This window comes from Mycteria americana, chromosome 11, assembly GCF_035582795.1.
Source record: "Mycteria americana isolate JAX WOST 10 ecotype Jacksonville Zoo and Gardens chromosome 11, USCA_MyAme_1.0, whole genome shotgun sequence".
In the NCBI taxonomy this organism is placed as follows: domain Eukaryota; kingdom Metazoa; phylum Chordata; class Aves; order Ciconiiformes; family Ciconiidae; genus Mycteria; species Mycteria americana.
This window is the reverse complement of record NC_134375.1, coordinates 18,683,335-18,710,914: the sequence shown is the minus strand read 5'-3', so window position 1 is coordinate 18,710,914 and position 27,580 is coordinate 18,683,335. Positions and strand designations below refer to the sequence as shown.

The 27,580-nt window shown below is 45.4% G+C and overlaps 1 protein-coding gene across 21 annotated transcripts in view; it reads right to left on the bottom strand.

Moving 5' to 3' along the window:
- CADPS (calcium dependent secretion activator) overlaps positions 1-27,580 on the bottom strand; it is a 225,587-nt gene that overhangs the window by 25,439 nt on the left and 172,568 nt on the right. For 11 of the 21 annotated variants that reach the window (XM_075513725.1, XM_075513734.1, XM_075513733.1 and 8 more), the window contains 6 exons: positions 25,423-25,579; positions 24,288-24,429; positions 14,154-14,309; positions 11,116-11,263; positions 5,288-5,362; positions 4,143-4,226 (listed from right to left, as the gene is read on the bottom strand). In XM_075513725.1, coding sequence (XP_075369840.1) covers positions 4,143-4,226; positions 5,288-5,362; positions 11,116-11,263; positions 14,154-14,309; positions 24,288-24,429; positions 25,423-25,579 — 762 coding nt within the window. Of the gene's footprint in view, positions 1-4,142; positions 4,227-5,287; positions 5,363-6,700; positions 6,716-11,115; positions 11,264-14,153; positions 14,310-17,462; positions 17,610-24,287; positions 24,430-25,422; positions 25,580-27,580 lie in introns of all 21 variants that reach the window. The other 10 variants (XM_075513728.1, XM_075513730.1, XM_075513729.1 and 7 more) reach the window with 4 other exon arrangements.

The window sequence follows — 27,580 nt, the reverse complement described above, 5'->3', positions numbered from 1 at the left end:
GGGGCTGCAAGACCCCAGGTTTGCCATGCAGCAGGGTGGACATCGCCTGGCACGGGAGGCGGGGTGGCCCCCAATGTCAGGGCCAACTTTTCCAACTGAGCAGTGCCCAGCTGGCCAGAGAGACCTTTTTCCCACTGTAGCATAAGGCACTGTGTCTAGAAAGAGTACGGCTGGGATTTTCCACAACGCTTCTGCTTTTAATTAGGGTAAGCGTTGCCGGCCATCTTTGTTTGGGTGTAAAAGCTCACCTGCTTTTAAATATTTCTAAAGCTACCATTAAAACAGCCTAAATATAACACGCACACAGTTGCATCTTGGGATGAATAAATTATGTGTCCCGAATGAGAGAATGAATGTATGTGTGAGACAGAATGTGAGAGTGGGTGGAAGCACTCATATGGTGTGTGTGGGGGGTGCATAATTAAGCACAATGAGGCGATACAAAAGACCAGACTGGTGGTAATTGCCGAGGTGAACGCTGCAAGTATTGGCAGCGCCCGGGCTGCCGAGCCGGGGGGCAAGAACAGAGGGAAGGGAAGGGCAGGAGGAGGGTGCCGAGCGCCTGCCACCCCGACGCGACCCAGGGTCCGGATCTCCGAGGGGATGGAGGGGGACGGGGCACGTCCCGGCATAAGAGTTTACAAAGGAGGCAGCAAAATCAGCGCTAAGCCCTCACTCCCAGCAAAGAGCAAACGCTCGTCTCTCCTCCAGGTATCCCCATTCCCAGCTGGCCATCTGGACACCTCGCTCTTTCGCTGCATTTATCCTCACAACTTTCTTGGGAGGTAGCGAACGCTATCCCTCGCTCCTGCCGAACGGGATCGGAGGAGCCCCAGCCTCCATGCGTGAAGGCAGCTGGAGCCCGGCCAACGGCTGCAGCTCTGGAGGAGCAGGCAGTCACGGCACACCCACGCCGGCACGGAGCAGCTGCAGGCAGGGCTACCCGAGCTAGCTCCAAACAAGCTCTTTTTCTCAGCAGCAAAGCTAAACAACCAGGAGCAAAGCTCAGAAAATGATGTGGCTCAACAGCTTGCAAAATTGAAGCCGGGATCGGTGCTCAGGGCTGCACCGTGCCACGCACCTGTATCTTCAAATATCACACAGGGCACGAAGGAATGCAGCGGCACCCCAGGAAACCTGCAATCTGAGCGTGGATTTAGCACTCTTAGGTCCAGCTTAGCACCACCGTCTCAAGCTGCCTTCTTCCCCAAAGCCAAGAGGCGACAAGAATAACTCAGTCAGCTTCCTGCGATCTCCCCCCTCCACCCACAAAAAAAACTGAGCTGCTTCTCCTGCCCACTCCCCTTTAATCAGAATAATTACTTGTTTTTCTTTAAACTCAGATTTGGCTACATTTAGTGAAATTTCCAAACTGCCGGATGTTGTGTGATTTTTGCTAGGCTGCCGTTTTTCACAAAGTATGTGACTTTGCCATGAAACGTCTCAGTTTACCATACAAATTTTGCGCAGAACAAAAATAAGATCTTTTACTTCTGTCTCCCTCGGGTAATACGCAGTCTTTGGTTTTAATTACCACAGGTGTAATTCTCCGCCTACAGAGGCCATCCAGATTAAAGGGAATTTTAGCAGCTGTCATTCCTGTGACTCAGTGGATCTGCACATGCAGACGCCCAGCCAGGGCCTGGGCTGCTGCTGCCGAGATGCACTTAAATGTAGCAACAAACAGAGAAAAAAAAAAAAGCCTGGCCAAATTTAGAAGGGTATTTTCCTCCCAAAGTGCTCTGCAAGGAGAAGTGGCTAGTGAGAATTTATTAGGACAACAGATGCATTAATTTTATCTTGAATTTCGAGGCAAGAATTGGAAATGAGGATATCCTACTAGGTGATAAAACTGTCTGTCACAAGACCCCCGATTACATGTCACTTGCAGAGCGCCTGGAAAACACGCGATGAAAGAAGTCGGTGGAAGGGGGTGGGAGACTAATGCTTTCTAGAGCTCAGCGGCTTGGACCATCACACTTTGTTGTATTTGTTCAGACAGGGAAAACGTGGGAGGTGGTGCAAGCATGCTGTAACAAGAGAGAGTTTCTCTATTTATCGTTGCAAAGACTAAACACAGAAAATCCCATTACTATTGCTAGGAAGGGAGACTTTCTAAGCCCAGTGCCAAAGGGGTCGGGGCTGCTCCTCAGCCTCCTCTTGCGGCTGGTGCTGCCCAGTGGCTCCCAGTAAAGAAGCAGGCCAAAGCGAGGAACGTCCCTGGCCCGGAAAGGAGCAATCCTGCTCCTCCGCACTGCGCCCAGCCTCCTTGCTGGGGGCCTGGGCTCGGCACCTTCCTGGGGCCGTGCACACACCACGCACAGTAACTAGTTCGACGCGCACCCCTTCCGGCTGGAAACTCAGGAAACTGAAGCTGTGGAGCTGGGCTCAAAGGCTGTGGGGCCGTCGGAGCGGGACAGACCGTTTTGCCGCTGCTGGGGCAGTTAATTGTCAGTAAGCGTCCGAGGAGCAGCAGAGTGAGGATGCTTGACCCCCGTGCACCTACGTGCTGCCTCCTCACGGGTGCCCAGAGCCCGAGCGCGGCCGGGGGGTTCACTCAGCAATCGCAGGGAGCACCACTCGGCAGCGTAAACAGTAGGATGTGGTGGGAGCAGCGCAGCATCAGCCGAGGAACAGCTTGGATTCACGGAGAAGGAAAGGCTGCACATTACACTGTCTACCCGGGCTGATGCTGGTACTTCCGATGCCTGAAAAGCTGCCGCCTCCACATCCTCTGCTGCTGGCACGCGAGCATCTCCTAACCCTCAGCAGCACTGGAATGAGGGAAGGTACCACCCCAAGCCAGCCTCTGCATCCCCCCGCGCAGGGCGAGCGCAGCCCCGGGGCTGTAAGCATGCAGGGGTTATCCTGGGAGAAGAGCTGCCCTGCGGGGCAGCGAGTGGGACACACTCCCTTCCCCTCCTTCTCCGAAGAACAAAGTGCCTCCAGCACACCAGAAAAGTTGTGACGCTTAGTTTGAACCCCGGGGCAGTTTAGATAAGCTGCCAGACTGCGTGCACACAGCTGCCTGTGAGCAGACTTTCTTGCCTCAGCTGGTGAGCTTTCCTACATCCATCCTTACCGTCCTCATTTCCAAACGGATCCTACAAAACTGCCTCAAACTCAGCAAAAAGGGCCCAAGAGTAGCAAACAACAGACAATTACAAGTAGCTAAGACAACTCCTGAAAGAGATTTTGGAAAGCCACCCCAGTTTGTAGAGCAGTGCCTTCTGCCTCCTGTCCAGTCTCCGTGAGCAAGTGAGCGCAGGACAAGCTGCGCGTGCGGGTAGCGGGGCTGGTGGCTGAAAATGTTAATGCAACTTTCCAAGCAAGCCCAGACACGTGCATTTGGGTGCACACCTGTCTGTGACCTGAGCTAAGAGAAGCCATGCTTGCAAACAGATGCTCTTGTAAACTTGCTGGCATGCGTTTTCAGAAGACCTTTGAACATCGGCTGCTATGTGTTTGTCCTAAGAAGCTCTCACAACACTCTTCTGGAATACAGCTCAGATTGCTAAACCCTTGGGGATACTGAGGCCAGTTTTGCACGGATATTGTTCTTGCCCTGTACTTTTCTAGGAAATATGTAATGGGATGAGCTGTGGATTGGTTCTGCAATGTTAGAGAGAAATGTGTCATGAAAGGCACCTTGTGCTGCGTAACCTCATGGCATTTCCCCCACCTTGTTCTCTTTTAGAAACACAAAGGCACTCCTTAGATCTCCCTTTTTTTTTTTTTTTACTTGTTAAGATGGTCACTGTTATGGCCAGAAGAACGGAAGGAACACACCTGTCATGCAAGGTGGCAATGAAGCAGCTTCTTTATTTAGGGAAATTGTGTGTACAGTGCAATGATTTTCTTTTTTCATCTTCATACACATCCTCAACAGAATAAACTCCACCAGCCTGAATGATGACTAGAGATAGCTTTTTACTGAGCTACAAGAAGATGGTCTATGCATCTTGGGTGTTTATGTACTGTATATCTGCATACAGGTTTGGTATTCATGTGGGGGTTACAGTGTTCAAACATCACAGAATGGCAGAAATATTATGTAGCTGATCTAGTTGTGGGAGAGTTACAGGAGGTTACAACTCAGGGGAACAAAAAAAAGAAGAAAGGAAAATATTGTCTGTACTTACAGTAAATGACAGGAAAGAAGAAAACAAAGTTCCTTCATCGTATCTAGACAGTTTGGCCAAGACTCCTTCCAAAATGGTGACAAACTATGAAGACAAAAAATACTGCAATTATTTTTAATAATTGAACAAGAGTGTAAAAATCAGCATCAGCTTCAAAGAAGTCAGTGGAGTTCTCAGCATTGCCAAAGGAACGGACAACCTGTTCCGAGCACGGCGGGCCGGGGAGCAGGGAGAAAGGAGCATTGCCTTTCGGGTGCTACGTCTTGCCGGGTGGGAATCACCCCTCGGTGTCGTGGGCGATGCTGGGGACAGGCGGTGGGTGCAGCGCGTGGGGAAGCCAGCACAGCCTCTCCGGACGGGGAAGCTGCTGGTTCTTGCTCCCAGTACGCAGTGTCAAGCATGCAGCTAGCTGGGTATTCTTGCAGAAGAATCAAACTGGCATATGTTGGCAGATTATGTTTAAAGGTCTCCACTGTATAATAGGGATGACTTGTTCTCAGAAAGTTTGAAACTAGAGGAAAACACACCCCACCATCTTTCTCCCTACGTACCAATTCCCCTCTGTGTTAGCGCAGCACACCAGACCTACACAACAACCCAAGGGAAATGCTGGCAGCTGAGCTAGAGGAGCCGACTGATGAAAAACAATTTCCAAACAATTAAACCTGACATTTTGGAATGTATTTCCCACTACTGTCACCTCTAAATTAATTTCTTCGAAGAGCATATGGCGATCTTGCACAAGACGAGTTATTTTGTCCGCACAACCTTATGCGTAGGAGCGGTGACCACCTCTGCGTGCCACCCCAACGTCTACGCAGCAGCTTTTAGCAGTGCCACCCCCTGACTGCAGCTACCCTCAGTGCCGTGGGGTGATGCTGACCACGGGGTGTTACCCCATCAACATAACACCCATTCCTTAAAACCACTTCTGGCCCACTATGGCAATCCTGCTAGCAGCGTATTACATCTCACGCAGTTCCAATCATCAAAGAGTCACCATGAAAGGACTGGGAGATGTATGATCTTGCCTGTGAGAAACAAGAAGCCAATTCAACATCTTAATGTGTCACATTTTAATGGAAACGCACATATTAAAAACGCAATGTTAACAGTGAATCACTTCACCTGAAGCCGAAGGTTACCTTTGCCACTAGGAGTGTTATCATTTCTTTGACGGTTTCCTCAATTAGTTCATCTATTTTTGAATGGTACTGGTGCTAAAGAAAAATAAAAGAAGAGGGGGAGTAAAATATTAGCACTGATCACAGGCAAGAGCTCTACGGTTGTCAGCCTCTTCCCTCGGTAAACCACAATATGCAGTAGTATTAAACCAAAGAAATATGCAGCTTATTACCCTGTGCTCCACTATATAGTGGCCAGCGATTACTTACACTTATAGGAGAGACCTTGAATTCAGGAGAATCTTACATCAGTTTGTGAAGCATGGGCAAACCCTGCCCTCTTCTGCGTGCCCGCAGCTCCGAGAGCCACGCGCACACGTCGGAGGGGAGGCTTTGCCATGCCCGAGAGCACCAGCACCCCATGCTCCTAGAGACCCTGAAGTCCTTTTGCTGCAGTTCTGCAAGCCTTATCCTGTTCATTTTTCACATGGACCACACCTGACAATGAGCTACGCCTGCCGCCGGAGGGAAACGGGCAGCCCTCGCCTAGGGCACCGCAAACCACACCGCCCTCGGAAGGGGAATGGGGAGGATTTGCTGCACCAGGAGGGTTTGCAGTGGGTTGAACCACCGGAGATGACGCTGTGCACTTCCCATCTACCGCAGCAAAGCACGCGAACGCACGTTACACACTGGGTTCAGCAGCCACGTGGTTCAAATTAAGCACTCGTTTAAACGCTTTGCTCAGTGACTGTAAGATGGATTTAAAAACCCCCGGCAAACCAAGATGAGCCTTTTTGTCCCATGCAAAAGCCAGCAGGCAGTGCAGCCCCGAGCCCTGGGTGTTAGCAGATCCTGCGGCACGAGCTCAGCACCGGCTGACCAACGCCAGTGCCTCCAGCATCAGCATTTCTGAGTCTTCAACCCAATTTCTGCACATGCCAAACCTTGCTTAGCTTGGGAGCTCTGATGCAATCAGCTGCAATATGGCTAGAATAGGTACTAAAATACAGTCTTCTACTAATTTAGAAAAGACCTGTTTCCAATACAAGATTTAATTAGTGAAAACATACAGTATATTCTTATTTTCAATGGACTGAGAAAATACTGATTATGACTGCTTTCCAACACAAAACATTTGATTTTTCAGTCAAACATTTCAAGAACTGGTGCTAGTCACTATATTCATTACCACTTGGCATTAATATTGTTTTAAAATGTTAACATCAAATCACATTCTAAGAGACAAATCTGCTTTAAATACTAATCAGACTTTGGGAAGGAAGACTGCGAGGGCTTTACAAATGCTAGATGTTGGTCTCAGTGTCTGTTCGGTAGTCTCTGAACTGCTATACAGTTAGGGGATTTTTTTCTATGGCAGTAACATTAATACAGGAATTTGGAAAAAAGAAAATAAAAGTAGGACACACTTACCCACTCTTTAGCAAACTTTTCAGATGGTTGGGGACAGAAATAAAGAGGAAAGTGCAAAAGACAGGAAAAAGAACATATGAAGATACACAAATAAACCAAAATCTTTTAAAAAAAGGGACATATGAGAACAGCAGCATCATGCACAGAAACAATAAGCAACGGAAAATGAAACGTGATCAAAACCTCCTTTCACTGAAATATCGGAGGTCGCTACCTGTAGTCTTTGCAGGCAGTAAAAGAGAGGGAAGGGCCGGGATTGCACCTAACTGCTGACAGCCTCTTATGGTTTTATTTCGCTCCGAAGAGGAAGGCGACCGGCTGTCGACAGGCAGGGTTCAGCATCGGCGCAGCTGCACACCCTTCACCGGGATGTACCCGAAGGGCGAGCCCTGCTGCAGGCAGGGCAGGCAGGGCAGGCAGGGCAGGCAGGGCAGGGGTGCACGGTGCAGCACACCGTGGCCGAAGACCTGGCTGGGGCCACCCGGAGCCTCACCCACGCGGGAGGACAGGCTGGCACTGCCATGCCGCAGGCTGTGATCTGCCGGGCCCGCTCAGAGGAAAAAACATATACCAACAAGCAAGTGATATTTGCATTTGCAGTCCCCATGGCCATGTCCTGCTTTGCAGGTCAAGACATATACGAGTCCCTTACAGGGATCACAGTTATGATTAATCTGTTTAACGCAGTTAGCCCTTATCAGCTCGCAGGATTGACCTGGCCGTTCCCGGCACAGCTGGAGATGTAGCTGCGGGGTGACGGGGACCTGTAACAGCTGGGCACGGGCAGGAGCTGCCGACGTCCTTGGCATACGCAGCCAGGACCTCCTAAGGGAGATGAAGGGTTTGTGCATATACCGGGGGTGTCTTCCCCATGACATTTTCCTTCTGCTGCTGCATTTTCTGTGTGCGTGCAAGACCTCGCAACCAAGGATTTAGCTAACTGCTTTCATTGGGCATATCATGAGTTCTAACTCAAAAATGGCTAGCTACGTGCAAAACAACACACTGTGAAATGCACTGACCAATGCATTTTCAATTAAAAGCTTGTTTAAAAAGCAAATACGAGCCCTGATGGAATAAAACCACGGCTCTGAGAGCAGCAGAGGACCCCGTGCACGCACCAAGGCGGTGTTGGTAGCACTCCGACCGCTCGTTCCCATTGCGGCTGCAATCCCTGGGACAGGCTCGGACCCGGTGGCAGGGCCAGCGACAGTGCAGAATAGGGCCCGTGAGGCCGCGGGCCCTGCCCCGGGCAGCCGCAGCGATGTGCACCCGGCGCAGCCCGCGCTGCAGCCCCAGCTCCGCCTTGGGAAGACCAAGCCCCGGCCAGGACAGGGTCGGAGAAGGCGGCGGTTTGGAAAACGACTGCCTGGTGCTGCTTTCACAGACGCCTGGCTCGTAAACCAGCATTTCCAACAGCTCCTTCTACATTTCTTGTGAAAACGCCCAAGGTTAAAGATCACATAACTAGTTTGCTTTACCCAGCGTAGCCCCCGCTTTCGATCGAGTTCATCACAGCTTTCTATTAGCTCAATTATTACAATCCATAATCAGTGCACTACAATGATTCAACTTGACTTTATGTGATGAGTATCTTGCCTTGTCATGTAACAGATTGTGTGTACGTTGTATTTCTCTAAGGACCATCTGACCTTAGATATTAAATAGAAACATACTAGACCAACTGAGAAACATTTAATACATACATTTATCCCCTTAGATGTATTAAAAATTCAGAGGAAAAATAAATATTTAAGATGGTAAAGTATGTTTACCAAATGTTTTAACAGCTGCCTTTAGAGACAAGGAAATGGAAATGAAATGATGGGTGTTTGTTTCACAGGGTAATGCTCGCAAAATGCATTCAAGTATCTGTTAAAGTGAGTGTAACTGAAGGTAGTCTTAAAGGGAAGGCCATTGGGGTGGGAGGGAAACGGCAGGAGCGAGGTCAAATAACGTGTCGAGAGAGTCTCTGCTCACGTACAGCTTGGACCGTCAGAAAAATCAGTGGTTTGTTTCTAATCAAAATGTCTTCTCCAGCTAGGTCTGGGCAAACGCCCCTGCCTGAGCACCGTGGTGGGAAATTTGAGCCCTTTTTGCTGCTTTTGAACTGTCTGCAAAGGGACCATGTATTTTAGGAGCCACACGACGGCTGCGGCACTGAGGGAGGGTCCCGTCAGCGAGGAGCGTCTGTCCCTCCCTCCCTGTCCATCCCTCCCCAGCGGGGCTGCAGGCGGCCACGCACCGGGGACGGGGGGGGACAGAGGGACTCAAGGATGCACAGACCCAGCTCCCCGAATTACGGAGGAAGACACAGGCTTGAAACCCGGTTTCTCATCCCTCTGCTGTCTATCTGACCGTCTCATCATTTCCACCGGGGACTGGAAGAGGCGGGGTGGCATTTTGTCCTCCCCTCACGGGCTGTAACCACAGATCTGTATCTTCCCCTTCACCCCCCCAGCATGACCATCTCAGCGCACAGGTTTAGACAGCTTCAAGAAGAGGAGATGGAGGTAGCTGAAATACGGAGTGGCATGAGCGAATGGAGGGGGAGGTAGCAACACTCATTAAAAGGAAGAAAAGAAAAACAGAGGGTGTATAAAATTCTGCAGCCCTAAACGGTAACTTATGCACCGATAATTTACATCTGCTTTACAGGTCTATTAGTTCAGCTATCTGTTAAAAACCTCATGCCCCAGCAACTGCTGCTTGCCACAGGAGTTAGGCTGTCTCCGAGCTGCCGTACCAAGCACCTTCTTGAGGCGGCACAGGCAGATTCGCAGAGCTAATCCCCGCAGCAGCTGAGAACAGCGGAGAAACAACCACGCCGCCGCCCGCTCCCCGCTCGCTTGCAATTTGGCTCAGGCCGAATGTGCAACCTGACTGGTGCTCAAAATTTGGAGGAAACTGCGGCAAGCACAGAACATCACAGGTTAGCGTGGAAAGATGCAGCGAGTGCCTGGCCGCGCTATATCCAGGTGCAGCTGATGTTATCAGTCTTGTGCCATCCGAATACTTAACCTGACAGCTTTATGAATGCAATGAGCTTGCTCTGTCAGGATATCGGAGTCTGCTTGATCTCCAAAATGTCCCTGTCCCCAGGGACTGTGCTAGTATAATGCACAAGGGTTTGATCCTGGTTTGCAGTGGGGAGCATTGCAACCATGGCCCTTCCTGGCTGACGGGGCACTGCCAGGGCAGATGTTGCAGCAGCTGCGGACTGAGGGATTTGGGGAGATACATGGGTATAAATGTGGAACAGAAAATGGTAGAGAAGTTCATGTCCAGGCTCGGACAACAAAAGCCCACTCAAGATCTGCCTCAGCTGACCTGGAGGACAAAGGAAGACGCTGATGATGAGCCGTTTGAAACCTCTCTTGCAAGGTGACTGTCACAAATAAAATGTCATAACTGAAACATGTATAAGCAAAATAAAAAGAACAGCCGGGTCTGATCCAAACACCACTGACATCAGGGAAAGGACCCCTGCTGCATCCAGTGGCCTTTGGAGCAAGTTCTCGCAGAAGAACAGGGTGAGGTAAACAACGAAAAAGAAAACAAAACAACTTGCAATGATTCACTGCAAAATCTGACCATGGAAAGTTGTAGCAAAAGGCCTTATCTCGGAAATGCTGACAAGCAGCAGGAGAGGACAGCCAAACGGTACTTGTGAATTTATTCTAGACTAGTATAGGAATATTTAATTTGGCTTGAAGCCGCCGTAGCAAAATGATTGTTTTGATGCATTTAATCTAGTCCAATTTACCATGTCTTTGTAATTCATAGATCAATTCACAGAAACTTCAACCTGCAATTATGGCTTCAGAAGAAAACAATAGATCAGCAATTAATTAAAACAGGTTTGTTGTTTAGCAACTTGAGTCATTAAGAACCTGGAAATCCAGGATCATCAAGCTTGCTGATTATAGCCAGTACTCAAGGAAGTCACAGCAGCTGGAATTTCAATCTACTTTTGCAAGTTATCTATTTTGGTGTTTTGTTTTTTGGTTTTTTTTTTTTTTTTTCCTTATAAGCATCACAGCAACAACTTGGCACTTCCGTTTTCCTTATGTTTGTCTACAAAAAATAGTCATACACAGACAGCGTGTTGCCAACACCTGGCTCCAAGGTGCAGTTAATAACTCAATATATAGGTCATCATGCATCAAGCAAGCTTAATAGATACCTCATGCACCCCACAGTTCTTGCAAAAAGTCACTCCTAAGTGACAGGGATTGTGAATGTTTATATTCATTAGATTTATTTGAGAGCAGCCCCCTGCATATTCATCTGCGCACTATATGGAAGGCTAAATCCACAACTGATATAACGCCTCTGAAACTAGCACAACAGAAGATAGGCAATTTCATGACATTGCCTTTAAAAGCTGTGAAGGGAAGAACCTGCATTTTTACCTCTTGGCCCATTTCCATACTGCAAAGCTTTGTTGACTGAGCTTTGGCATCCACCATGACATTAAACATGGTGCATATTGATTGAGGGACTCGGAAATCTGTTGATCGGCTGGTTTTCTGCAGCTTTACTTCAAATGCAATTCTGGTTCTGTGAAGGAAAAGAGAAAAAGACGTTTCAGTTGCTTTTTAACATACTGAAGCTAATAATAACATGAAACAATACCAAGAAGAGTTCAACAAACCAGAAAGCCGAATGCTGCTGGGAGTGTTATAGTGCAATTGTTACAAATGTGCTTTTACTAAAAATGATTTTCCAGTTTAAAAAGAAACCCACTTTCCAGAATGCACACTATTTATAAAGTGTGCAACGGTTTCAGGGAAACTATGCCATTCTCATGCTTGATAAACAGTGTGATGATGTTACAAACAGCAGTGTCAATGTACACCTATAATTTGGTTGCATTAGCTGATTTATAACCACAGACAAACAGCAAGCCTGACGCATTAAAGGAAGCTCCTATTGCTCCATGATATCAGCTACAAGTAACAGAAGCTTATTCATCGCTTGACTGAAAAGACATTGCCAGATCATTGCATTTTTAGGTCTACATGATTTTATTTGCTTGCTGAAAGGTCCTAATTGTCTCATAAGTTCATCAAAGTAGTTTCCCTGAAGCATACATACTCACCGGAATACATCTGCAAAATGTGCCCGGGCGCAGCCGTGCACGTAGGAACACACGCACATGCATCGCACGAGCCCGCACCTCACTGCTCTCCAGAGGTTTCACTGAGCTCAAATTTGACACCCCTGGCAGTTACAAACCTTGTTACGCCAAGAGCTTTGTTGGGCCAAAGACTACAGGATTTGATCCCGTGTGGTATTTTAAAATGCCAAGGCATCTGTGACTCTAACATGGGGCATACTCTGCAGTACGGCGGGCATTGCCTTGCCTTGCTTTGGAGCCCCTCTGCAGATTCCTGAGGTACTCCACTAATCTAACCTAACACAGAACAATTATCACATCAGACAGAATCTGCCAACAAATTAACATAGGAGCTTCAATTTAGAAATAACAAATAATATCAGCTGCAGCTCAGGAATAACTCTGATCTTGAAAGATCCCCCAAGGGTTATGCAAATGAAAACTCATTTACAAATGTGAAACTCTCGTTCTTGGGATGAGATCTGAGCTGGTACACAGGTCCTCCTGCCCGGATTTATTAGTGAAACAGGCCTTCCTTGCAAGGGCTGCTTTCCTGACAGCACCGAAATACAACCAAGCGCGGAAGGCGGGGTGGCTCCTCCATGGTATTCAACAGTTCAGAGACAGACGCGAAGAAAAATGTTGTGTCAAACTGAAATTGCTAAAGAAACCTTAGCCAGGCCCTGTTTGCAGGTGATATAAATAGGGAAGGCAGCATATTGGTTTACATCAGCAGTGGCATTTGAACTGATTTAATTACCAGTGCCAGATTTAGCCTGGACTCGGGGACTAGAATCTTGATAATTACTGAAAGGACCCAAAGTGACTGGGATTTTCCATCTCCTTGCAGAGATGAGCATGTTCCTACTTATGCTCAGAACCATTATATATAGTTGTACCATTACAAGCTGGGCCAGGTTTTTACAGAGGGGCAACATATTTGTAGAAAGGTTGAAGCAGTTGGGAAAAAAATCCCCAGCTTTCAGGCACGCAAGCCCTTCTTCAGATGTACCTGGAAACTTGCTTGTTTTTCCCAGTTACCTCAGCTGAGCTAACCCGGTCTGATTTCTACGGATCATTGCAGCTATAACTGCACTGCCAGTGTAGCAAAGGTGCTTTGGTTCCAATTTAAAGAAAAAAGAAAGAGAAAGTAAGCGTTTTGCTGGTGGTGCTGGGGGCAGAGCAGAGAGCAGAGCTCCAGCACAGGCTTTGCTCCTAAAGGATGGTCTGACAACTGGAGGACAACTGAAGCTCAGCCTTCGTGCCAGCCAAAGGACCAAAGACGAACTGCTGCAATAAAGGGGGACTTGCTCAATACCAAAGACATCACAACCATCTCATTGCACTTAAAACGTACTGGGTTTTATTCCAGAGCAAGCCTTGAGCTGTCTGCCTTCCAGCAGGCGAGTCTCCTGCCCACATCTCGGGGACTGAACGTGCCTTCTCCTACAGTGACTTTGCATATCCAGACTGTGAGGAGTGTGCAAACAATAAATGCCACACTCGCACTTGCAGAGTGGCCAGGCAATCGTGGTACAGAACAACCACATCACACATTGAGCTAATATTAGCATCTACCAGCTGTATTTGGCACCCATTGTTCCTTTGGCTCGTCTCTTTGTCTATTAATTTCTGCACAATGGAATGCAAAGTTCATTTCTTCCTCCTGCCCCATCACCCCTGATGCCAAATAGACATAAATTACTGTAGAAAGGTTGGAAATTTAACGTTAACATTTTTTTTCCCAAATGACAGCTGCCTGTATGTTTAAAAGTTTTTTAAGGATACCTCTCTAGTTTGGAAGATCTGCAGGTCAGTATCCTATAACGCGGCTGATGATACAACAGCTTTTCTCATTTGACGGCAGACGTGAAGCCTGTGCGCCAAGCTACACAATATCCCTTTCTGGGATCACTTTTTTGCTTGTTTTTTCATGGATCTGTGTTTTTTAGGTGGGTGCTGGGATCTTACTTAGGGCTATGCCTTCAGCGCTCGGCCCTGCCAACACCAAACTGCATTCACAAAGACTTGACCCCATGTGCGGCATCAAAAATAAGCAACATCCCATAAAGCTTGAAAGCACGGGTGGTTTACTGCCTTATTGTGAATATGCACTCTCCAGAGTCTCACTGGAGAAGCGCTTGCTTGGGAGAGTCCACAGTTCACAGCAATAGGGTGGCTTTCCACCATGCCTGTGCTGGGCAGAGGTGAGCTGGGGTCACCAAGAAACGGTGGTTGAAGTGAAGCTTCATTGATAATAAGACAGAAAAAAACCATTGCATCCTGTGAGCTCCTACGAGAAACATGACTAGTTTGCTCATGGGCACGTACCTTTTCACACAGGACTCAATCATGTCACTCGCCATAAGCTTCAAGCGTTGCTCTAAGTGTTTTCCAAACTCCTCCTCAGGCCAGTGCAAATCCCGAATGAAGGTCTGTAGGGCATCAAGTTTCCAGAACAGATCTTCCGAGGTGCCTGATCCATTGCTGGCAGGGCAAAATGAGAACAAAAGTCATAAGTGGCATCAGGCTCTTTGTAACCTGATGTGGAGACCATTCCTGCAACAAGTGTAGAGCAGACAGTAGTTTCATACACAGGACAACGCTGGCCATCTCCACCATCAGGATTTTGAGTTTTACCATACAGTTGCCTAATCTACCTTGCTGTCATCACCCACGAAACTTTCCAGACCAGATGAGTAAGACAACATTATGAGTTACACATATTAACAGGAAGAATGTGTGTATGGTAAAAATCAGCCTTAGTTAATAACCACATTAACATATGTGATTATTAAGAATTAAGGCCAGAAACTGTGGTAGAAAATCCTCGATCCATAATAACTGCCATACTAGACTGTATGCAGTTATTAAGATTTAGGGTTTCATGCAATTCTCCCCCCTCCGAATTATATCTTGAGTTTGCCTTGTCCCCCCCAGTGAGGCCCCGTTTCCAGGAAAGGGACAGTGCTAACAAGTGGTGAGCGAGGACACGCTTTATCTCTTGAACGGCTGAAAAAAAATCGGGGTAAGTCAATTGAGCTAGGGGCACGAGACATCTCATATCCAGGAGTTTTGGCAGGATTGACTGCTGCACCTTTTCACAGATCTGCCTCTTGCAAAGGCATCTATAGGACAACAAATTTCCATTTTCTTTTAATTTATTTTGCAACATCTTTGATCTGTCACAAAACTCTGAATTTCTCTCCCGAGCATATATTCTCGTACCCACACCCCTGTCCAGATGGAAGTCTTTGGTCCTGCAGTGTGTAGCTACACCGGCTCTTTTCACAGTATAATTATATCTCAAACCTCCACTTACAGAATAAAAATACAGAACTGGATTGCACTCTGTTTGTGCAGAGAAATTTATGCACCCATAGCCCTTTTCTCTCCCTCTCTCCTTCTCCCTCACTTTTTTTCAGAACAATTACCAAGGGAGCTTCAAGAGTTTCAACCCCCTCCTCGCATACCACTAATGCTAACACGGTAGTTTATAAGATATTTAACACACCATGCATTACCACTTGTGCTGACATCATCTATAGAAACAGATGAGGGAGGGTGTTTCTATTGTGACAGATGCCAGCTGCATTGAGTTAATGCTAGAGGAGATCGGAGCTAATGCATACACGGCTACTGCAAGGTGAGAACCATAGTCCCAACATGCTAGAGGGGTCCTGCGGGGTCCTGGGCTAACGCAGTTAACGAGATAGAGAATGAATCGTCTCGGTTGTAGGAGAAACGTGTCTGACACTAAGCAACAGGTAACACGTCCTTGATGGAGGGGAAGGGTGAGTAGAAGGAAACCAGGGAGATGAAAAGATAAAGAATCAGGCATTTCCTTTAACCAGGGGACCAGTTTGTGCAAGAGTCTTAAGTGTTCATCCACTGTCAGTTTTGAGTTTCGCCTAGTTCAAACCTGTGCTTGGGTATAAATAAGCTTTAACAGTCTAAACCCAGTTTTGGAACTGCATGAATTTATGTTTTAAATAATTAAATATGTACAAATACAATAATTGGTATTTACTACAGCAACATTATGACATCCATTTGGTTGCAAAATTTTTAAAGTATTATTCTTGGTCTTCTTCTCGCTTTTGATTAGGGCTCCATGCAAGTAAACAATATAGTATATTAATTTCCAAGATGTACTGTTAATATTTTGCTTGTGAGCACTGCAATTACTCTAATCGCGCAGGCAGCTTGCAATATACCATTGATGCTGAAGCGTTTTCAGAGGGGTTATCCAATTTTCTGTCATGACATGATTCTTATCTTTTCAAGGGCAATACCACAAAGCATGCACAGAGAAAGATTAAAACTTTCAAGTACTCTTTACAGACAACTGCCTAAGCTAGCCTTTAATATAGCTATCTTAGCATGAATATGAGTTGTATAGCTTTGAAACATAAACGAACGTGCTAATATTTAAAAAGTTTTTAACATTTATTAAAAAAATCAAACGTCAGTGTTTGTTTTACTCTGGTTCGTTACCGCTGCTCTGCAATAAAGCCTGCACGAGGCCAATGGCAGAGGCATTCTGGTGGACTCCAGGTGTAGATGTAACCGAGGGTGTTTTGTAACAGTGACAGGGGTAGTTTGGGGGGGCTTCTTCAGCTTTATCTTTTAAGTGCGAAGGTAGGAAAAAAGCAACACATCTGTGTAGCGCTGGCTGAGATCACCCCATGCCAACCCTAAATAACCCTCTAGGAGTCTGGGTGGAGAACTGGCAAGATCTCAGTTCCTGTGCTAGGACATCTCGGGAGATGAGCTACCTCAAATGCCGAGATTTGGGTTGAGCCCGCTGTGTACCACTCTCCACACTGCTTGGTGGCCGGGGCTTTTAAGGGAAATCTGCTATAAAACCAGAAGTTGGCTAATCTGTGCTCAGCCAAGGATTTGTGGAACGTGCCTCCTCAGCTCCACCCGTGCACCCTGGGACGCTCGGACAGGGAGCTGGGAGCACAAGGCTCCTACAGATTGACTGACTTGACACCGTGCCCGATTTTCCAGGCCATAATCTAAAGCTCACATTGAAAATACCTTTCTTTAGTTGGTCACAGCATTATTCAGGCTGTGATGATACTACGGAGCTTTAATTGCCCTCTGGGGCTTCCTCCAACATGAATAAAAACCGTTGCAGGGTGTTCCAGGGTGTTCTTCTTTGTTAAACTGTTTCATCAAAATCAAGAAAAAAATTATTATCTGGGAAATGTGGAGCTTGCATTAAATAAAATTCACTTTTAGATCTACATCTGGTCCACAGAAATCGGTTGCCTGGCATTGAAATTGGTTCATCTTCTCTTTTGGACAAAACTCTGCGCTGAGACACATAATGTCGCATTATAAGCTCTGTCGTTCGTATGTTGTTCAGACCGTGTCCCATTGTCAACAGCTATTTTGTAAAGCAAGATACTTGCTCAAACTCTCAGTGGGAGTAAGACAAATTTTCAAGATTTATACAAAAACCCCCTTCAAAATACATATGCCAGAAATTCACTAGTGTCTCATTCAGAAAATGTCTAATTAACTGTATCACTCTTTAAAGTTTTATATAATGCACAGAAACAAACAATACATATCCATGCCAAGATTACTTTAAATTTAAATGAGATCTAATTTGAACTGAATACACACTCAGAATCATAAATAGCAGCCATCCATGACGGTGCAGAAAAGCTAGGCATTTGTGGGATGCCTAGTGGGATGTTAACTGGTAGATTTGGTACTTTAGGGAGATTCACATTTGGTAGATTCACATTGGGCAGATTACTTGTTAAACTCCTGTGGAAGAAACAGACAGAAAGAAAAAATACCATAACAGTGACAATGCAGATGTAGCAGAAGCACGTGACACTCATAAACAAATCTGCAAAGTTCACAGCACGACGACAGTTAAAAAACTAAAGCAAAACATTTCAGAAAGAAGCATGAGTATGGAAGCTTAAGTGTACTGGGTTTGCAGTCTGCAATAAAAAGCAAGTTACTTAAAAAAAAGCAGAATGAAAAGAAGAAGAACCACAAAGTAGCAAATTAACAGAGCACTCAAACACCCACAGACAATAACTCCACCTTCAAGTCCTGATACCATTTCAGAGCGCAGAGAGCAGCGTTTCCCTGGAAAAAGCTCTCTCGTAAGGAAGTGAGTCTCGGTCCTTACACACTCAGTTAGGCTGGATGAAAGAGCTAAACTAAGAGATCTACTAGAGAACTGGGATTCAAAATAACGAACAGAGAGTTTGAAATCCCAGCCCTGCAAAAGTCCATAAGAGTTTTTCTTGCCACCAAATTCAATGGAGTCAGGATTTCACTCCAAAACGTCTCTGTTTATTTTATACTCTACAAATAACAAAGATGTGCTAATCTGGAGCAATGAAATGGTGAACCACAAGGTTCTTCCTCAGTGAATGCTCGTGCCCTGATCCTGCCCTCGCAGTCCTGGGTGCAGAGAAATGGGTCCCGCAGGTTGCCCAGCTCTACCTATGTGCACTGTGAAGGAACTGCACTTAACAAATCCAGGTCAGGTATGTGAATATTTCTTGGCTGGAAATGGACCAAGGGGTGATTAAGACATTCAAAAGTTAATTTATGAAGCATGTGTGCTTGGGCATCATGACTTCAGTAAATATTTTCAGACATGCAACTGTTACGCAAATAGAGATCTTTTAAAAGCGGGCTAGGGTATTAATTTAATGCGACATACTCTCCTGAAACAACGTGCGGTGTAACAGCACCGCATGCCCAAAGTTTGTAAAACACCCTGACATATTTTAGTTGGCTAGGTCTCTAGATGTTATAATTGGTCTAATTCTGTTTTCATGAGTATCTCACCACGGTTATATTTTACATGCAAAATAAAAATGTCATGGGATTTGGGAATCAGCAAAAGATAGAACTCAATTACCCAACTCCCATGCTTCCTGGCTACAGAAAAGAAGCCAGTTTCAGAGGTATATCTTGTTTCTGCCTTAATCCAGTAATGCTGTATGGCACACTGGGACACAATCCATAGGTGGTTTTACAGTCCCATTTGAGAAACAAAACCAGAGGCTTTGACGCCATTTTCACGGGATCATTATTTGGGCTCAGCGAAAATGGAATCAGGACTTCAGGACTGCAGCTTCACCCTGCACTGCTGAAGCTACTGGAAGCTTTTCCATTGACGTGCACGGACACGGCTTCAGCGTTCAGACGTCCCTGCTCTCAGTGACCGCACCAGGACATGCCACCTTAGGAGGTCTCTCCCATTCCCCTGTTAAATTAGTTACTGTACAGGCAGCATTATCTGGACTCTTGGAAAACTATCAAATTACACACTATGTCTTTCAAGGGATATTAAAATCTTAGCAATTTCCTGGAGTCATATTTTGAACTCCATTTCTTACTGCAAGTTTTACGTATCAAAACCCAAAGTAATGGAATTGAGCTGGCTATACTGAATAAATGTTTCCTAACGCAACAGAAGATCTGAACCACATCTCTGCAAGAGCTCAGCTTGTCACTGGTGGCAAGTCTTAGGGAATAGACTTTATCCTCATTCTTCCTTTGTGAATAAAATCCCTTGTTGGGGAGGAAACCCACAATCCAAAGTCTCTTTCTAGTGGAAAAAAAAAAGAAAAGTCTGTTCTTGTTTTCTTTTGTTTCTATGATTCTTAGAAGATTTGACTTCACACTGTCTGCTTGTTCTCTTTGTTAGGCAGTTAAGCAGATACGAGAATTTACTAACATAACAAAGCTGTCCATTGTTTCCATTCATACTGTATCTGCTATTAAGATGATATGATTATTGAATGAGACACAGACTCCATAGTGATTGAGAGAGTGTTAAATCTTCAGAAATGGCAGTGCATGTGGTTAGATACTGATATGGAATAAATAAAGAAATAGCAAGAGGTGGACAACATATAAATGTATAAGGAAAAGCAACTTAAATAACTTAGCCAGATGGTAAATACATAAATCAGAGGACCTTTGGTTTTAATATTAAAATTCAAGAAGTGACAGTGTTATATTAATAAAAACACTGTATTAATAAAATATGACTTCTAGAGTAAACAGTATACTATATTCACACGGAAACATATTTCTTTTATACAACACATTATTTTGCTGATGCAAGGATATGTTGCAAGAATAAGTTAGTACTCTTAAAACAAAACAAAACAGCAAAATAATGGAGTATATTATGTTAACATACAGTAACTAATTTTAAAAATATTCTCCTGAATTGACATGCACAGCTTTGCAGGTTCAACCAATCTACTTATCTGACTAACAGTTGCAGTGAGACCTGTAAAAAATGATTAATATTACCAACAAATGTTCCAGCCTGCAGTTGCTCAGACCATAAAACTACAGGTCCAAGATGAGAAACTGTTTCTAGAAGCCAGCCATGCCTATTTAATATAGATGGCTAAATATAACCTCAGCCATCAGGCAGGGAATGTGGGCATTTGCATCAACAAGATGAGGGCTGTCTGATTTAAGACGACTCAGCTTCAGGACTGGATCCTGATATGTTTGATAAAAGACGCACACTCTGGAGCTGTACTGCTTGTTTTCTTGGCTTCTTCTGATTCACCCCCGTTTGTGTCTGGTAGCTGCGTAAATGGCTTTCACCTGTACTGTCTGCTGGGAAATTCTCAGTGCAAACAGACTGGCGACATACCCCTGGACAACATCCCAACGCTCACACTGTACTGTAGCACCGATCACAGAACACCAGTCCAATTGCACAGGGGCTGCTCCGGTAGAGCTGCCCTAGTACTGAAAGGAGGGCAGAAAAATCACAGTATTTTTACCAAGTTGTCTCCTGGCTTCAGAATAGAGCTAAACGAGAGCCTCGTCCATACTTAAACGCTCAGTTCGTATGGGATGCCTGAAATGATTTAGTGATGGAAGATGCAAACGCCTGTCTCTTCCATCACTATAAATGCTTACAACCTTACTGCCTAGGCTGAGCAAATGCTCAAGAGCAAATCTTTTCACAAAAGCCTTGATGTGAAGCAAAGAGCTTGATAGTGAAGTAGGCAGTCAAATCTGTGCTCTTCCTCTGACTGACACCCAGAATAGTAACAAAAATACTCATTTTCACTACAACGGTGCTTCTTTGAAGGGGAAACATTTTTCACTAGCATTTCGTAGTAGTACAACCTTATAAAATGATTAGTATAGTCACACTGTTCAAGTTCTTACATTTATATTGATGATACATTTATAAATAGTTTGCAAAGGGTTAGTGAGCAATTAATAGATGCTAAAGCCAGGACTACAGTGCGGTAGAGACAGTGATAAGTCAATGAGTAATGTCCTAGTCAAGCGATTGAAACTGGTTGTCATTGCACCGGCTTTAGCATTTGCTCAAAAAGATCTTTCCACACAGACACACACACAGAGACGCACACACACACGTACGTGTCTGCCGGCTGCAAGATAAATCAGCGTTCTCTGAGAAGCTAGCATGAAAAAAAACCATTGCAAACCCTACTTTTCCAAGACCTCTCAACTCACCAGAGAACAGACCTATTCTGTATCCTCCGTATTTGGATGACTGTGCGAAGGACAAGTGTTCTACATTTCTCTGCGTGGATTCATACAAGCACACCAGCTGCTCTAGCTATAGGGCACGGACCCCCTGCAAATTCAGCAGCTCTGCAGAGGCAGATTATATAGCCCTCATGAGCACATTACATTGATGCTTTTTCCCCCCATGTTTTCAATACTTAACAGTATCTCTCTCACTGTTTGTGATTTCTATACCTAACTCCTTGTAGCATAAGGTGCAGAGTATTCAGCAATGAAAATAGAAGAAATACATGCTTGCAAACTGCCATCTGGTCAGGTTATGGAGGGCTACATATTTCAGCCTTGATTGCAAGCACAAGCATAGAGAAACCCTTTCAAAGGACTCTGTGTTGTGGAATAATTTCTTGGTTAACAGGAGATAATGAGATTTCTTTCTCATAATTCACTGTAAAGATCCAAAGCAGGACAACAGTAAGGTCCGTGAAACAGACAGCCACGATGACTTCCCTTTTCTGGCCAACCTGAAGGCCTTTCTTCAACGCAGAGGAAAGCCATGGAAAAACACACTGCAGTGTTCCCAATTCCCAAAAAGCTCTGCTGGAGAGGCGGCAATGGAAGGCCATGACTTGGACGGGAATTGGCTGGTCCAAACTATTTGAGAATCAATGGCCAAAAATTCAACTGTGCTGCAGTGCGGACACGTGGGGGGAGCAGGAGGTAGATACACGAGGGCAAATCAAACAAAATAAGTCTCTGACCTGAGTTTTTCTGCCAGTTCACTGTCGATCAGACAAAGAGGAGCACGTGGTCTGCCCAGGAGGCAAAAGATGAAGATGCCTTCACTTTTAGTTCTGAACAGCGGATCCAAACAGTCACAAGATCCTAGGAACGGCACCCCTCTTCTCCCTTACACAGTATGTGCCACCCTCTGTGCCTTCGCTGGTATCTTCCTTCGCCGGGTCACGTCGCGTTAAGCCAGCATTTGCAACTCGCACTTTTGTGTGCGAGACACAAGAACAAAATGCCAACTAGTGAAAAAAAAAAAAACCCCGAGTGCATCTTTTCACCAGATGGACACAAGCTTCTTGTGAAAAGTACCCGCTTTCCTGCTGGAAGAAATCTTTTAAATACCCAAGTCTGTAAGACAGATAGTCCATCCTGGGCTTTCGCTTGAAACAGCAGCGCTCAAAGCACTCTGTAACTGGAACTCCAGAAGGGAATAACCATCACAAGAGAACTAAGAAAAGAACTTTTAGAACTATCAAAGATAACTTGAAAATGATGGATAATGGCATACCCAGGGATAAAGCATTTTGACAGGCAAGTACCATGGACATCTATAGTTAAGCCACAAAAGTCATTAAAAGCCAAAATGATGTCAGCTTCTGACAAAAGAAAAAAGCAGAGCGAATTGCTTATTGACTGCTTGCCTGAGGAGGACAGGTACACAGAGTTACCTGCCTCTCTTTCATAACAGACACGGAAATACAAACATATTCATTACTAAAGCAGAGCTCTGAAACTAAAGTTAATGCTAACTTCGAAGTGCAATTCTGCTTGAAGGAGTGGCTGTAAAAATGGCATTCTCCTACTCGAAAGATCTATTTCTTGTATGTTTTCTGGGTCACATCTGCTTATTTGAAACAAGATTTTTTAGGATTTTTAATCCTGTTAGCCTGCAGACCAAAGACAGCAAATGGAAAGTGAGAGAATCCTGAATGCCAGCCACTTAACCCTACTCAAAACAGAGGGGATGATCAGGTGTCAAGAAAAGGCCTGAGATTTGGCAGGCAGAATCCTTATGGATGCTGAGGCACAAGAAAGAAAGGAAAAAACCTGGGTACTCAGACTCCAGGTTGCATATGGGAGGCTGGCTGCCGAACAAAATCTCTTTTCCTGGTAAATGGAACATATTTGGTGTGAAAAGCCCTGAAAGACCACACGTTCTTTTATACAGCAACCTCTGAGAGTGCAGTGCCACTTAACTTTGCCTAAGGAATCACAAAATAAGTGGGGAAAATTGTCTTTCCAGAGGTCAGCTGGTCTGAATCCCCTGTCTGAGCTACCATCAGACTCATGCTGCTTGCAAAGGGTCGGTCTTTCCCTTTTAATACCTTTATTAGAAGGAAAAGTCAGTTCTTTTCCTTTGTAGGATCTGACTTGGTGCTTTAGAGCAAGCATGACAGGGTTCAGCAATGCTTCAAAACCTGTGAAATAACAACAGTCATCCAAAGCACATGCCACATTTTTATCGTTCACCAGCTCTCGAGTTCAATTTGGGTTTCTCTCAGGCTACTCATTTCTTGCTGGTAAACTTCTAGTTCTCCAAATGTAATAACTGATTCTGCTTGAATTCATCTCGCCTGTGTTTCACTATGGTTTCTGCATGCCTAATCCTACAGGCAAGGGAGCTGGGACCCGCAGAGCTACCCCGGGACACGTGCAGCCATCAGCCGCAGGGCTGACGTGAGAAGCACAACGCTGCACCATCCCTCCACGGGGTGGGTGGAAAAAATGAGTATTGGGAAGAATAAGTACAGTAATGACTCACACAGGTTATAAGGCTGGGCTGAACACAGTGAAGCAAGGGGTTTTGTTCTGAAAAGGAGCTATTTGAGTTCAAAAGCAGCATTAGAAAAGGCCTTTTAGAACGGGATCCAAAAAGCCATGCCAGCTAAGAAGGTTTTCACATTTTCATGCTTCCATGTCCAAAGGCACACGGTTCAAACTGAGGCAGCAATGCATTTCAAAAAGTAAATACCATTTCCCTCATTAACTTGAAAACCCTGAAGAGACCAGGCTTTCTATTTTTAGCATTAAGCTAGAAAATCTAAAGCACTTTCTGCATGTCCAGTCTAATGTTTGCTAATTCATCTCTGTATGAATCTCCATCCATTTGCACCCAAATTGCGATTGTATCAAAGGAGGTTTCCTTACTTTACTGGCTCCCATGACTCCCGCTCAAAGCCCCTGTGAATTGACTGTGCAATTGAGGACTCCATCAGATCGACATATCTAACAACAAGTGGAGCAAACAGGTCTTGGAGGTGTTTGTGGAATTTTCCATTGCACAAATTATCTAGAATAGATAAATAAAAGTATAGTAAGACACTACTGTTACTAAAACCTCTGTAACAAACCACAGCGTGGCACTTCATTACACAACGAATTTGTCAGCAAACAGGAAGAAACTTCAAGAACATAACAGGAGCTGGCATCAGGCACCAATGTTCACGACAAAGACAGCAGCAATGGCTTCTTACTCCAAACAAATAAACAGACAATGAATCTTCTTTTCCATTAATGTCAAACTTACAAATACATTATTACTTCCTGTGAATAAAATGGATGTAAGATACAGCATGGCAAACATTATGGCTTTTGCAGGTAGGAGAATAATTTCTTTTTTGGTTACTCACTACCATGATGCTGGAAATTGCTCTCTGAGATGTCTCTGGCTTTTTTACGTGGTCGGAGAAAAGTAACTGGGGCCCAGGTCTGGGACCTAACCGAAGGCAACGCCAGTTCTGCAGCCAGCTCCCCGGGGAGCGGCAGGGCCACTGCGGGTAGTGCCAAATCCTCACGGGTTTTGAAGGCAGGGGCCCGCGTGCTTTGGGGAACAGCCTTATTGCACAAAGCACAATTCTTCTGAACTACTCCTGCTTCCATTTACTTTAATGTTTTCCTCCCCTCAATAAAATCTTTTAAAGCAGGGACTGTTTTACTCCATGTTAAATAAATGCAATACACACATACAAAACAATACACACATTTAATGACAGTGAGATCGAGTACCTAATTCCCTGCTTATCAGGCAGCCATTACCAAGAGACTTGAGAAGATGAAGCAAAATAAAAGTTCAACTTCTCACCTTCGACTGAGGCATTTGATTTAAGGGGTGTCTGTGTGCTTTTTTCTAGTGGAAATGGAGCAAAATCAAGCTGATGCTAAAAGAGTATGTACTGTAAATCTCTACCTATCTCAGTTCTGTGTGCAGTACGGAGAGGCTGAAAGTATTATCAGTAACCTGAGCTGCCCACTGAAAAAGAAATGATCAAAATACAATACATACAGTCACTACGGAGGGAATCGTTTAGAAGCTGAAAGAGCGGAAAGCTGTCCCAGGTGTCTGGGGGTTGCACCTCTAACGCAGCATCCATATCCACTGCAAACAGTGACAGGAAGGTCTCCGCGTGCTCAACCATTAAGTCTGACCACCAAGCAAAGGCCTTCAGAGTTGGTAGAAAAAGATAATAAAGAAGTATATTAGTTCTAATAAAGCACAGGGAAAGATGTTAGGCCACATATCTCGAAAGAAAAAAAAGTGCATCCCATGGAAACTACCTTTATTGTAAAGAGAACAGTGCTTTAAAGTGCTAGCCTGCACAGACAGTGCTAATCACAGGAATTAGGCACCGCTATTTTAATACAAAGGTTTCCTGTAGAGGATCTATTCAGAGCTCCACTGTAAAGGCATGCAGCTGTTAACGTGGCAGAGAAGGTTTTGCCTGTTCAATTTACAATAAATGACTTCATTCATCTTTAATTATGAAAAATCAACTAATTCTTATTCTAAAGTACAGAAATTTGGGAGTTCCTTCGCTGTGCTTGTGGGTTTTCTCCTGTTTTTCAACAGTTTAAATTTTATTTGGATTCACTACTTCTATTTGTCTTGAAAAACTAGAAGCCTAAGACATTAAAATCTGTCCTAAATCACTCACACTCTCCTTTAGAGATATTTCAAGCACCACCAATAAAAGTTATTACAGCACTGTTCATTTTACACGGTTAGCTATAAACATCCATAGAAACACACTACCACCTTCATAATGCTACTGATTAGGAAACTGATTACCAAGCTCTATTATCAACATGCCAAGATAAAAAAAAATATCTACGGCAAGCCTATATTTTCACAGAGGCAGGAAAAAAATATATCTAAACTTGAAAACCAAAAAATATCAGTGAAGTAACTCATTCTCATGCACATGGGTCCTTAAAATTCACTGTACGGGCTCTCTGACGTGACATTCACATCATACATGGCTCAGATGTGAATGCTGCAAACGCATGCATGCGTGTTTAGTAATCACTTCTGGCTGGGAACATGCAATATGAGAAGTGCTGTCGTTGGGACCATGTGCTGTCATTTTGAAGTGATTGGAAATTACTCAAGGACTTAAAGGATCTAAGAAACAGCTTGCCGGCACTTTGCAAGAAAAAGAAACCTCTAGCATAGGCACAAGACTGGAGATGGAACGGAAAAGACTGGGAGTAGATGAATCGGTTCCAAGAGGAATTGCCAGTCAGGGAGGGGTATTTCTTGCAGATTTTAGCAGACATGAATAAGCAGAATGGACTTGCACTTTCTCAGGGTTCAGTTTTGATTCACTGATGAAGAACTGCACTGATGTGCAGAGCACAACTCCGGCTGCTGGTTCACTCGGCCACGGAGAGGGAGCAGTGCCCCGAAACCAGGTTACTGCCATGGACCCCTTTAATTCTTCCTATTTTGGCCTGACTTCTTAGCTGCCAGTGATATCGGCAGGGGGTCTTTGGGACTATTTCCACTCCTTTGTTCCCCCAAAATACAAAGCAGACTGACATTGCCCTGCTATTATTTCATGAGTTGATATAAAACTGGTGTGAAGACACGGATCAGTTGGAAGTGGCACTGGGTGTTATGCGCCCAGAGCACATCCAAGATGTAAAATAACCAAAATAACTGAATAACCCCCAAGCTAATCTTAGTATTGGGCTTGCCCTGTCAGATGCGGATGAGGTGGGCTGTGCCCTGAAGGCATGGCTTCGGTGCGCCCAGGGGCAGGCTGGGCAGATGCCGTGCCCGGAGCAGCAACACCAGCGGGTCACAGTGTCCCTGTGGTTGTGGCACGGGGACAAGGCGGCTACATCGGGCTCCTTCGCCTGCAAACTGCCCCCAGCCCCACGCACGTGGAGGAAGCCGTCGGGCACCGCTGCAACACCTGCCCTGGGGGGCTCGGAAAGCTCAGGGGCAGCGGTGATGGTGGCCCTGGGCGTTTGCAGAGTTGTTACTCTGGAAAAGCCGAAACCGAAGCGAGGGAGTCCAGAGGGCTGAGCGAGGGCTGAGCAGACGTGGCACTGCTCTTCAGCTCTTCCTCCCACGGCCGGGGCTGGTGTCCAACCGAGCGTGTGGCTGGAGGCCCGGGAGTCCCGCCTCGGGCGGTGTTGCACCACTGCAAAACCACACA